The 14,528-nt window shown below is 37.7% G+C and overlaps 1 protein-coding gene across 1 annotated transcript in view; it reads right to left on the bottom strand.

Moving 5' to 3' along the window:
• LOC105211052 (uncharacterized) overlaps positions 1 to 14,528 on the bottom strand; it is a 319,612-nt gene that overhangs the window by 159,761 nt on the left and 145,323 nt on the right. The window contains exon 5 of the mRNA XM_011182319.3: positions 2,247 to 4,189. Within this exon, the coding sequence (XP_011180621.3) occupies positions 2,247 to 4,189 (1,943 nt within the window). The remainder of the gene's footprint in view (positions 1 to 2,246; positions 4,190 to 14,528) is intronic.

Genomic DNA, 14,528 nt, shown 5'->3' with positions numbered 1-14,528 from the left:
TGTACTCATAGCTATATCCACGTATATCTCACTAATATAATCCCTGCGCTCTTCCGCTGCCAATTCGACCCAGAACACAACGCACCAAAGACGATGAGAGTTTTGCATTTGTCAAAGCAACGCTGGAACTTTGACATTATGCTCACAGCATTCATTCCGTTGTCGCGCTTCATTGCACACGCACATAAAATGAAGCTGGGGATCTAACGGTAGTCAACGTTGAATGAATGAATGAATGATGCAGCGCGTGTGTGTGTGTGTACCACATCGGCGTGGTATATATATGCTTATATATAATAGAGCCAAATATACATATCTACACATGAGATATTTAAGCTCGAATGAGCGAATCCTTGAAACTTTCGTGAAGCTTTGCAGCAACTGACGCCCTGCTATGGCGATGGAACATGCACAACTGACTCGGTTGCAATGAATGCATTTCAAATAATTTAAAGTTAAGTTGCAAACTTTTTCAATTGCCTTTTTCCATGTTCAGCAAAGCTGCAATAAAATATTGAGTTTTCAATGAAAATTTGCAAATGAATTGATGCTGTATAAGAGATGATATGAACTAGGTACTTATCAGCTTAAGTGAAAAAAAGTAAACAGATTGAAGTTGGTAGCTCTTTAAGCGATGTATATTCATTAAATGTTAAATCAAGTAATTAAATCATTAATTAAGTAATTAAGGTATACTAATAAGAGTTGAATTCATACAGAATGAAAGCTCTGAACGCGCTAATTGAGTCAATAATTGAATAATGAAGAAAGTGTTGAATTCGAACAAAGTTTAATGGCTCTGCAGTTGGGCGCTTAAATTAAGCAATTACTTGTAAAGTTAATATAGGCAATTCGATAATTGGTATGAAGCTGGAACTTATGTACCCTATTAAAATTAAGGGCTTAAATTGAGCACTGCATTAAATAACGTATATTAATTAAATGGTGACAACTTTACTTAAGGAACTAATTGCACTATTAAAGAACATGAACTCCGAATGTGTTAATTGATTCACTAATAGAATAAAAAAATAAGTGTTAAACTCCTTTTGAATTAGAAGCGTTTCAGGTAGGATCTTAAATGTGATAATTAGTGAGTAATTATAGGAATAAGATAGCTGATGTAAAATAGGAGTATAAGCTCTGCTAAATATTGGCTGTAATTAACGCGATAATTAAACTCTAATTGGATATTTAATGATATGTTAATTGAGTCATTAATTGCACAATTAGAAAAATGTCAAGACCAAATTTATTGGTTATCAATTAGGCCTTTAAATTAAGCAATTGATATTTTTTGGATAATGAATACAGTGTTAATTGAGTCACTAATTGCACAATTATGAAAATGTTAAATTTGAATTGGGTTTATTGGCGTTGTAGGAATTCTCTAAATATGTCAATAAGTAATTTTTTTCTATTTATTTTTAGTTTACAAAATAGCTAATTGACTGAATTAAGGTCTGAAACGTTTCTAATCCTTTGCTATGTGGCATTCTCGATGGCCGAAACTATAGGTTTTGGCCTACTCATTTGAAAAATATTGTTGTGGGCTCCAGAGTTTTATAGAGCGTAAATATTATCTGCACCTAGAAATGATGAGACAAAACGCTGATGGAAGGAATCTATGAGAATACTGCTCCTTTCTTAACTGATGACAATTCAACGCCTTTTGTTTGCAAATCTACCTATGTCTTTTTTAATCTATTGTAACGAAAATGGCACCAGAACAACCTAGAATAGACAATCGAAATCGATAACTTGCCAGATGTATCTAGATATCGATATTCGTAGTTGCCAGAATGTTCGAGTGCTGATGTATCGTTTATAATCGACTATATAAGGGCTGCCGTACTGGCAGCAAGACACAGTTCTGATAAGAGAGTTGTCGAGTGAGGACAATTCTAAGGAGAGAGTTGGCAAGCAAAGTGTAAACAAGTTATAAGTTAGAGTTGTAAAGTAGAGTATTGAGTACTAAAGTGTTAAGTTATAAGGAATTAGAAATAAAGATTAGTGTATAGCCATTAAAGTGTGACTTTTATTTGACAATCCAGTGATCGAACTCAGGGTAGAGTTTTAGAGTAAACGACAGATTTTGGAAATCCGTTACACTATAATATAATTGTTTACCGAAGCTAGGGTGCCTCTAATGAAATTCAACAGAACGAAACATGCTAAAGGTTCCTTCCGATATAAAATTAACTGTTTAGAAAAGTTAGCAAATATAAAATATTCTTCAAACTCACCTGATCTCGCGCCACTATCGCATGAGTTCAGTCGTTGATTGGCCGTCGTGTCGAAACTGCGAAAACGTGACATGCCCACGCTAACCATTGGCTGTTGGCTGCCCACAATTGCGCCACCGCTTGAACCGCGATTGAATTGCGACTTCCGTGAGCGCACCAATACATTATGACTCTTGGAGCGCTCAAACGAACGCTCGTGACGCGAACGCGGTGAAAAACGACTACTCGAGCCCGCATTCGGATTTGCGCTTGCCAAACTGTAGGCGGGCGGCGCCTCCTTTATGGAAGCATTCAAATAGGCAGTGGTTTGTGGATGCTGATATTTAGGCGAGTTATCACGACTACGTAAACTGCCGCTACTGCCGCCGCCCGAATCCTTCTTTGTCAAATAGTTCGGTGAATTGCCGGTTAGCGTGCTGAAATTCGGTGAACGCTCGCGCTGCAGCGGTGGTGGACGCTCCGAGAGATTACCGTCGAAACTGCGAGAAAATGTTTCGACATAAGTGTCGGCTGGCACATTACGACGCGCGTCATACTCGAAGCTACGTGAAAACACCATACCCTTGCCGGCGCTGCCGTTGCCCACATTCGTGACATGCAAATTGTTAGCGGTCAGCGCTGATTGATGATGTTGACGTATTGGTATGGTTTTGCGACGGTCAACATATTTCGACTTACTGCTGTCCTGGAAGGCGGGTGGGGGCGAGAGTATGGGTGTAATGGGCGGCGGGGAGTCGGCGTCGTGTAAATTACGCACAGGCAGGAAACCGGGACGTTCATTGAGTATGCTAGCCAGTTGGGGATCGACGATTCGATAGCCTGGGCGCAAAGCGTTGTCGCGCGTTGTCACAAACACCGGACCGCCCGCCGTGCCTACACGCGCCTGATTGCGTTGTATCAGCTCCTCCACTTTACTTGCCGGATATTTGCCCATACTGAATGCGGGGTCAAGCGAATATTGTTGCTGTTGCTGTAGCGCTTGGCGCGCTCTATCCGAGCGACGCGTATTATCGATTTGTATGACGCGCACCGTACGCCGCAAGTCGCGTTCGCGTTCTCCATCGACGCTGCCGCCATTTTGATGGGCATAGCTGGCGTTGCGATAGGCGCCAACGCCGGCACGATTCTCATCGCTATTACGCTTGGTGTTCACCTGCACCCAACCGGATTTGTTGAGAAAGATCTCCTCTTTATTGCCATGTGTCGACTTGCGCGCACCCTTCGCGGGCACACCATAATAGTGCTCACCAAACAGATATGTGGGCATGTGAGCGCCAGCGCCGGCCGCTGCTCCACCAACCGTTGCGCTGCCCAGCGCGCTTTCGCAACCGCCACCACCACCCATGTGGTAATGCATTTTACGCGCTTCCAGTTTTTCGTTGAAGCTGCGCGTTGATGCCTCGAGACTTTCGCGACGCTTTGCCACGTACTGTTGAAAGGCGGAGAGGTGTGGTGTGGCTTCGCCACAACTGCCGCCACTACCGCTGCCAGCACCAGTACCAGACGCGTTGGCTACTTTCAAATTTAGTCCACCAGTTGTTATGTTGCTATGTCGCTGTTCGTCGTTGCCGCCAACAGCAGCCGACTCATGCTCGTATGCACGCCGACTGCTGCTGCTGCCGCTATGATGTCGCGATGGACTGGCGCGCAAGCGTGTGCGTCGCTTTTTGGGCGGTAACGCGGGTAGCGGTAGTGTGCTGACGTCGAGTTTGTCGTGTGTCGAGGAGGAGAGTTCGTCGTTTTGTGATTCGCGTGTGACGGAGTCACGCGTCAAGTGACTATCGTCCGATTGCGCTTCGCTCGAGTCCACGCAGGTGGAGTAGTCCTGCCGGTAGAGCGGTGGTCGTTTACCTTGATCGCGTGTTGGTTTGAGCTGTGTGCTTGGTTGATCGGAGTCAAGTGATGAATGTGCTGTTGTGGTTATTAACGGTAGATTTGCGGAACTGTAAAGAAAGGATGAAAAGTTAAGTTTGGTGTGATATATTTTAAAATCGCTAATTATTTGTAAAGGAGGCACAATTTAGGCATCCTTCAAAAAACCAACTCTGCAACATGATTTCAAAAATAGACTACAAAATTAATAGCATTTACTTCCATTTCTTTAACGAAATATATAAACAGCACCTTGATGTCGCAGCACAATACTGTATAGAGCTAAGGTTAGCTTAGTAGGCAAACCTCTACATATGCAGGAAGATCTTATTTGGACAGTTTTGAGCCCTATCCTTTTTGACATCAAAAAACTCCTAATTGATCAGAAAGAACCTCACGATTCAGCAAAACGCTTGGAATCTCTTACAAAATTCTTGAGTCGGCTATTTGTGCCTACCAAGCACAGTCTGGCAAACGCTGGACATTGGAAGAGGAAATGCCAAGATGATTCCACTTTGCCCTCATCCAAACAGCTTTGGCAACTTGCATCTGCCAAGACCCTTAGTCTCACCGCATGTGTACCTATCGGACAGTGTCCAGTAAGCACACGTATGATAGCGAAGAGATGGACTTTTCTGAGAACATATTACGTTCCACTGTGGACCAAAAGGACCGCGCAACTGGACAAGTGTTCGTTGTTGTCGCAAGCTCAAGCGATAACTGTAAGTCCAGCGCTTGGGCGCAAGTGGTCCGTAGACTGCCAACCCTGCTACCCTCTCTTGTAAGCTTATCTGCTTTGCAGTTTCCAATGATTCCAACCCACACAAGATGGATTGCCAAGTAGTTAGAAGATATTGATAAGGTAGTTAGACACTTCTTAGCGAGCATGGATCGTACTGTTATCGATTTCCGATCGCTAGAGCTTACGACCAGGACTTTAAATTTTTGATTCTGGGTAACCCTTTTTCTTTTAAGTAATACCGATGAAATTTGTCAGATCTCCGTGGATTATTTTATGAACTTAAGCTTAATTACAATAGAACTTTAAAATTCCGGATTCTTCTTATTGTCATTATGAGGCGATTTTTAGGAGTTGCTGAGGCTTAAGGCTCTTCAGTTATTTCTCCAGCCAGACCTCTTGCTATATATCCGCTATTCGGACGGTTGATAAAGCTTTACGACCGTTGTTCAGAGTCCTCGAAACTCGGAATAACTCCGTCATAAGAAAACATTGTAGAAAAAAATATCTAGAGGATTCTACGGTCTACTGCTTATATATAAGTGAACCGGAGACTTGTGTGGAGATTAATCACATCAATTTAAGGAATAAAATACGCAAACTGGAAGCTACTTTGGACTTGCATGAAGTTTCTGTCACAGATACCGCTGAGTTCCAGTTGCCACTAACTAAACGGATAATTCGAGGGTTTCAATGAGGTATCTGATGGTCACAGAGGGGAAGAGAGCCATCGTTGATGTAGGAAAGCTCAAGTGAATAAACATTCAGATATTATAGCCTTAACAACCTTTCATTCAATAAGACGAAAAAGAAATAAAAACGAAGCATGAGCTTCCAATGGGTCAATCGGTTCCAGTGTTCATTTGACCTGTATGTATTTTAGCCATTCATAAATGGGTAATTCACCTGCCGCGAAGCTTGGATAATACCACTTAATACACTTCTGAATCCCACAAGAAATTCCTTCATATTAAATTTGTCCATAATATTGCAGGCTTACCGCATTGCGAAACATATGGAGTCGAATCGAAAGCTTTCCACGAAAAAACAAATATTATACCTTCATATGAAGCCCTTCAATTAAATGCTTCCATCACCTGAGCGCACTCCCAAGCAGGTTTTCCAAGTAAAAATTTATTCATAATACCACGTACATGTCGCGCAAAAGCTGTTAGAGAGTGCTACAAATCCCTACTGTTGCAACAACTAAAACAAATGTCCGATTAACTGTAGCTTAGTTTGATTTTGCATTTTTAACATAAAAGCCTGTCATCGTATGCAGAAAAATGCAATATAAGTGTATGCAACTATGTCGCTGTGCTATAAAACCGTATTGTTATTATAAATATCTCCGCTGCATATTTCAGGTCACGTATACACCAAGGTGTGCTACCACCACCACCACGCGCTGTGTGCATTGTTGAGCGCCAATAACTGGAATCGTGCTAACACAACAATGCAGTGTGTGCGATGCTTTTTGCTGCCTTAATTCTAAATAACTTTTGCATAATTTCATTTCCATTTCCGCCGCCATTTCCATTTACATTTTCCATATTTTTGTTGCTTTTGTTTCTTTTTCTCTTGCAGTTGTCGCATTTGTCTCTTTACAAAAATTCAATTTCTGCTGCTCTACTTCAGTTTAGCGATTTGCAGATATGCGACGTTGTTGTTTTTAATTACATAATCCACGTTGACCCACTTTGAAGTGCGAACAGCGAACAGAGAAGTGCTAAACGCCATTTGCAGCACATATGTGTGGGAGAGTATGGATGGGTCTGTGTGTGAAGAGTTTTTTTTATTTTCTTTTATTATTTATTTGTTTTCTTTTTTTGTTTTTCTGTTTTCTTTTGTTTGTTTTTGTAGGTGTGTGACACAAATATGCGATTGCATTCTTTTAATGCATTTCTCTTATAACATCATCAGCGGTCAACAACCATTAAAGGCGGAATGCATTTCCTTTTACGAGCTGGCGCTGGCCATTGTCAACTACTGTGTGGGTATGATTGTATAAATATGCATGTGTGTGTTTGTTTATTGTATTTATCGTGTTTGTATGTTAATTTATGGCTTTAATGGATGGCAGTAGTGACCATTGTAACTTCATATCTAGGTATATATATAATGGAGTATTCTATATAGTCCAGCTTGCAGTCGCGACTCACGGAGTGTTTGTCGAGGGGCAGCGGAAATTAAAAATTTGAAATGGTAGTTTATTAATCTTATTGGTATTATAATATATGGATCACAATAAATAACGATTATTGGTTTCCACATCAATTGAATGGAGGTTAATGTACGGAACTGTTCTTTAGCTTATTGAGTTAGAGAGGAAATTTACTAATATTAATAAATTCAATTCATTTATGCTTCATATGTGACAAAATTTTATGAAAAAATTATTTTTGGTGAACCAATTTAGTAAATTACAATAGCTCTCACTTTGAGTATCTCGGTATCTCTCTTCAAAATATGCGAAAAAACGCATGCCACGAGTGTAGAAGGATTAATTTGGTCTGAATATATGATATCAAGCATAGTATGACTATATTATAATTTCTAAGCGTTAGCGAGTAGGGAATCGAACATATTATACTAACAATTAAAGCTGTGTGACAGCACTGAAAGAGAACTGTCGAAAATTGCATGTAATTGATTGCACTGATTTAATTCTTGGAAGCACTGCGCTATTAGACAGTTCCGAAAATAAAAAAAGCGGTAATTAACAGTCGTTGATGAATTGTAATGAAAATAATTATAATAAATTCTGTAAATAATTTAAAATAAAACTTGGCAACATTGAAGAAAGCAGTTAATGAAGTACCCATATAGTCCCATGTATTAACTTTGTACTTGCTTTTAGACTATACACCTGACAGTTACAAGGCTTCAGTTGTAATGAGAAAACTCCTAACCAATATATTGCATAGAGTCGCCTTAAGGGGTTACATGGGTTTCGTGGGTTAGAAAAATTGTTTTTTTTTTTGTTTTTTGGCTTATTGCTTTCTACAACATCTCACGAATAGTGTCCTAAATTTTCAAGTCGATCCGAATAATAGTTTCGGAGATCCAGCCTTTGGAAGGTGTGCGCTCCAAGTCAGTTACTATGGATACTCAAAACTTTAAACGCGTTTTTCTCGGAACCTGGTTTTCAAAGTCGGTTGTCAAATTTTCTCGAAAACTACTCAACCGATCTTGATGAAATTTTGTACATGTGTTCGAGATGCAATTTACTCGTGCTTGAACAAAGGATTTTATTTTTTTTCCCAATTACAACTATAAACAAATGTTCTTTCTTTTTTCTTTTTCAAATTTTTTTTTTAATTTTTTTTCTGGACCATCAACATCTCAAGAATATTGTGTTAAAATTTTAGGTCATTCGGAGAAAAACTAACGAAGTTACAGCAGGTTGAATAACGGTACCTCCAGCTACCAGCGCTTAGTGTACAAAACTTTGAATCGATTTTCCCAAATATGTCATTTTTAAAGTCGGTGATCAGCCTACAGAAAAAACTACTGCATCGATCGTTTTGAAATTTTGAAGAAATATTCTACATATATATAGCTCTCTCTCAAAAATTTTAATTACTAACAATTTTACAATAACAAATAGGTCGATTTTTTCGTCTAAAATCGTCATTTTGGCTTAAAAATGGTACCAAAAATTGAAAAATTTAAAAATTAAAAAAATGAAAACTCGACGTCAATTGAAAGATAAACTAATAAACTAAAGAAAGCATTTTGATTTTTTGGTTTCGGATGATCCAGTGATGCTGTAGGCTGGTCACCGCACAACAACTTTTTTTCGAGGTGCCTGCAGAGATCGACGATAAATCCGTTATTCCTCGCAATTTTTCGATAAAACTTTTTTTTAGGTATCCTTCAAATGTTGCACTTTCATATAATAATAAGTAAAATAAACCTACAGCAATAATTTTTCCTAAAAAAATTCATGAAAAAAGGTCTTTTTTCGACGAAACAAACCTTACCCCCCCTTAAGGGGTAAGGGGTAGTCAGGATTTTAATTTTTTTTCTTTGAAGTTGGTTCGACAATTGCTTTTTGAGTTATTCGACAAATAACAAAGAGCACTCGGGCACTTATTTTGAAGTGGTGACAACTGTAACTCGAAAACTGCTCAGTAAATTTAAATGACATTTATGCAGCTTTTGAAATACATAATAGCTTGATCGAACATTTTTTGTTTTTTTCAAAAATTTCAATTTTTTAAGATCATCACTTAATTTTTACCCGAAAATCTAGATAATTTCCTGAGGCCCCTATTTTGTGAATTTTCGAAAAAAAAGCGAAAAAGCTTCGATCAGGTCCAGGATTATCTATTTAAAAAACTATTTTTTCTCATCCGATTGAATTTAGATGAATCTCCAAGGACTTATGATTGTCACCGCAACGACCTTTTTTGGAACTGGGTCCACACAAACCTCTATAACTTTGGAAATTATTTAATAGCATTTAATAGATTTAATAGCAAAAAAAGTACTGAAAAATTCTAGTTTTTTCGTGTCTCTGTTATTTATCTGATTTTATATAAATATTTAGAATGAGCGTGAATGGTATCACTCTCTCTTTGAGTAATTTATACATATAAGCTCTAAGAGTTACTTGGTTGTTGAATTGATGGCCTTTGAGAGATCTTATGAAAACGTAATTCATTCACGAAATGCTGTTTAGAATCTGGAATCTGTGGAACAACTGCTATTGACAGTATGATACACGGTACATAATACCTCACCTCTCTGCCAGAATAACCCTCGTTTCATGACCGAACGCAGAGTCTTCTGTGATCCGGCAAGCCCGAGTAACTTTAAGAAGACTCTTCTTTTTAGGTAGAATTACCATTACAATATCCGACCAAGAACTCTCTGCTTGGCAGCTTTTCTCAAAATTGTCTGGAAATGTTTTCTATTGCTACAACAACAACAATGTAACTATTAGACACCCATAATTGGAGTAACATACCTAACAAGTTCAAAGAAAAAGAAAATTAAAAATTCGCTGCTTTTACATCTGTCGAAAAGTAAGGAGCCTATTTACCAATCTGTTTCGTTGAGGTCTGTTATTAATAAAAATTATTTTGGTTATTAATTTCATGCTGCTTTAACTGTATTTAAGTCGCTTGAGCAGATTTTATATATTTAAAGATTTGAATTATTTCTGTATTCCATTTGCAGCGCTCTTCAATTGAAAAATCCCTTCTCTTTAAATATATAATACTATATAAATCACATAAGCTCTTTTAATACCGAATTTAACTGAAAAACTATTGTCGGCCTATTATTGTGATAATTTTCATTTATTTTTTTTTTAATTTTTTTACTCCAAAGTCTGTTGGCCGAATAAAATACGCATGAAGAGCTTAACAATGAACTGTAGCTTATAATATATTGTGGGCACACATGCCTGCAGATAAACAAAGCATACATATATAGATGCACACATACATATGTACTTATAAATAAATTCAATTGTTTGCTTATAACAAATATTTTGTTGCTTTTAGTTACCGACACACACACACATACACCTTCATTCATTCAGTATGTAATTATGTAAGTGTACAAATTGTCTACTCTATTATTGCCATGAAAAGTACTCGATCAGGCATGAATTCTCAATGGCAGGATAACTTAATATATTCCGCTTGAGTTGTGGCTTGATGGATATGATTTGGTAGAAGTTTCACAGTTCGTTCATATGTATAGACTTCTATATTAGTCTGTTTGTATCATTTATACACTATATAGTCTATACTCGGTTTTAACATTTCATATATTTATATCTCGTCTGTGCTTTAACTGTGACTCGTGGTTGTTAGGAGAATGTACAAACATCTGAATGGAGATAGCAATTTATTTTAATATTCTTGAGCCGTCTTATTTCATATGAAGTGGAATGCTTTTAGTTTGCTATATATTGTGGAATACAATAGCTCATAGTCTCTGTTTTGCTTAGAAACACAAAGCTGAATTCATTGAGATGGAAATATATCATATTCATATCTGTTTGTTTGTAGAAACTTTTGCCAAGTTTATTCACATATTTCAAACTATTTTTAGATTAATTCACACTAAGTTAGAATCATCATCCTTCATATTCAAAATGGTAGCGTCTTGGTGGGAACATAACTCTCTAAGAAGATCAAGAGTAATATTTTTTTTTCAAAATTGATGTATAGCTTTACTAATTTATCTTCTTCTTATACTCTTAGTCATATATAGATTCTTAGATTCTATTCTCAGAAGTGAACCCAAATCAAGCCAAGTGAACCGCAGTTTTGAAATCAAGTGAACTTAAGATGGCCCGAAACTTCCGAAAAAATGATAGTATGAGTGGAAATCAAGCCGTTACCACGACAGTCGAGTCTATTTAACCGGAACCTTACCCGTTTCATCAAAATTATTCATATCAATAGGGTAACCATATAACATAATAAATCCAAAACTTGGTTAAGGTTAGCAAAAATGGAGACTGCTTATAAGGACTGTACAATATCAGATAATATGAAGATTCATAGTAGTGAAATGGATCTCTCACTCAGCTTCTTTTAGTAGTGCAACAGGTTGTTGGTTTAAAATCCATACATTCTTCGATGGAAATGATTAAAGACAGTAAAAATTCTTTTATATCAAAAGAAATAGTTTAAGAATGTAAGGAGTAAGTTACTGGTAGATTATTGCCAAAAAAAAGCACAGAACCAGACAAACAAAGAAAAGTTTTTAAATATTATCTCTTTCAAATTTTGGCCGCGGCCACGTCTCAGATGGTCCATCCGTTGAGTCCAATTTACGATGACTCGTTCGAACATTTCGACAGTTACCTAGTGAATGACACGCATGATCTTTTGTTCCATGGCCTGAATCGAAGCAGGATTGTCTGCTTAGATTTTAGACTTTATATATCCCCACAGGAAAAAGTGTAATGGTACGTTCTTGGTGGTCAATCGACCTGCTCAAATCGTGAACTTATCTGCTCACCGAAGAGTTCTCTCAATAAATCCATTGATTGATATGATGTGATGGGAAGTGGCGCCGTCTTGTTGAAACCAAATGTCGCCGAGATCACCAGCTTTAATTTCAGGCATCGGATAGTCATCATGGTGTGTTAACGGTCACCACTCACGGTTACGTTCTCACCGGCATCATTTTTGAAGAAATATGGTTCTATGATTCCATCGTCCCACAAACAACACCAAACCGTTGTTTTTCCGGGATGAAATGACAGCTCTTGGAATCTGTTCAGGTTGCTCTTCGTCCCAAATGTGGCAATTTTGCTTGTTTACATAACCAGAGCTAGAAATGATCCTTATTGCTGAACAGAATTCAGCTCAAAAACATCGGATCTTCTTGGAACTTTTCAGGAGCCCAAACAGCGAAGCGATGCCGCTTAGGACGGTCGAGCGGCTTCAAAATTTCAAGATTTATGGTTCTCAGAATATTGGCAACGGTGAATACCGCAGACGATGGAACGATGAGCTGTACGAGTTAGACGACGACATTGACATAGTTCAGCGAATAAAAAGACACCGGCTACGATGGCTAGGTCATGTTGTACGAATGGATGGAAACACTCCAGCTCCGAAAGCAGTATCCGCTGGTGGAAACCGAGTAAGAGGGAGACCTCCACTCCGATGGAAGGACCATGTGGAGAAAGACCTGGTTACACTTGGAATCTCCAACTGGCGCCAAACTGCGAAGGAAAGAGTGGCGCGCTCTCATCGATTCAGCTATAACCGGCTATACGGTTCAAATCCAATCACATACAATACAAGAGAGTTAGAATAGAACAAGTTCATACCATTTAATTGAGAATATTGGCCGATTTCGTGTGTAAAATTTTTGTAGAATGAGCAGAGTTCAAACAGTTGAAGTAGTGGTGAATCAAACGTGTACATTTACATTCCATTAAACAAATGTCATCTTCCAGATTCTCAAAAATCAAAACCACAAAATTGAAGTGAACAAATTTAACAAGAAAAATCTTGATTTTTTTTATGAAACTCATGTTTATACCGAAATATCAAGTACGAATCACAAAGTGCAAATGCGTGTGTAAGCGTACATTTAACCTCAATTTGAACGAAAATTATTTATTTTCAAAATAAATATTTTATTATTTCCAAACAGTTGAAATGCCTATAAAGTTTCTTGGCCTGGAAATGTCAATTAACTGTCATACCCACACGGAAATGGAACGAAAACACCAAAATGGTGTCAACTTACAGACACACAAACACACACACCACAAAACTTACAGTTGCGCTTTTACAAATGCTTTTCAAATCGAAACGAAAAAAACACAATAATTTCACAAATTTTAAAATCAAATCAGAGCAAACCATATTTGGCGCTGACACAAATCGCTGGTAGGTAGGTAGGTATTTGTTGATGGCAATAAATATGTAAGTTGTAGTATATAAATATAGATTTATATATTTATTATATATAACTGTATGCGTGTGTGATAGTTTTTACCGCTAACAATAACAAAATTCCGTCACAGAGTTGCCAAAGTGCGCCAAACAATTTTACGCAGAAAATCAGTTCACTCAGAATAGCCAATCTCTACACTGACAGTCAAAAAAACAAGAAAATAATAACAACAACAACAACAACAAGCAAATGCTGTGAAACATAAGAAATAAATTGAATGTGATTTATGATGCAGTCTCAATTGTTGGCTGATAGCATCAATTCGGAATTGTTCAAGCAGACTGAGACGCAGCACAACGGCAGACAACAAGCGAGAGAACGATAGACGAGTGAGTTAGAGGAAGTGCCAGAGTGTGTGTTGCTGAAGCTGGTTACGGCTGATGGGGCAGAGCATGTCAGCAACATGAATTCATAACTTACAACTTCTTGGCAGTGGATTTGTTGGTATGTCTCTATATGTATTTGTGTGATCTTAAGTGCTTGCAGATGACGAAATGTCTACATACAGACATGTACATATAAATATTAAATGAAGCTGCTATGTTTAGACAGCAGCCTGCAAAAAAACTTAGATTGTGAGGTATCTGTCTTTGTCAAAAACATAAATGAATTTTTGGGTGGCATAAGCGGCGAGAGCTTTTAAGAACATATCTGGCATTGAGAGCGCAACAACACAAGTTGTTGTTGTTGTCATGCAATATGATACGGTATATATACATATGCATTTAAGTAGAGTAGCATAGTATAGGTGTAGCCTGCTAACAGCAACTACTCACATACATTTCAAATAACTTATGTTGTTGTTGTTGTTGCAGAAAAAAAATATAATATAATAGTCGGAAAATTACTCGAGTACTGATGAAATGATGAGCGTCACTTGGACAGGCAATGTGTAGACATCAATCAGTGTGCAGCTGAAATTGAAGGCATATTTTTTGTTTATTTGAATGAAACAACTACAACTATCTACACACATACGCAAGAGCATAACTCTTATTAATCTTCTACTTTTATTTTTAATAAAAGCAAATGAATTTATGATAAAATAATGAAGTTGTTTGAATAAATAGGGTTTCTTGAGAGCATTCTAGTTGCACAAGTCCGTGAATTTCCAAAATAAAATCGAATATTTTCCCTACAGTTAAAGTTCAATCAAGGTTATACAAAAATACGAACTGGTTCATAATGAACTAGTTTGTAACTAGTACCACCATAGTCAGATTGAA

Source organism: Zeugodacus cucurbitae, chromosome 4 (genome assembly GCF_028554725.1).
Source record: "Zeugodacus cucurbitae isolate PBARC_wt_2022May chromosome 4, idZeuCucr1.2, whole genome shotgun sequence".
Taxonomy (NCBI): domain Eukaryota; kingdom Metazoa; phylum Arthropoda; class Insecta; order Diptera; family Tephritidae; genus Zeugodacus; species Zeugodacus cucurbitae.
Note: the sequence above shows the minus strand (reverse complement) of the source record. Positions and strands in the feature narration are given on the sequence as shown.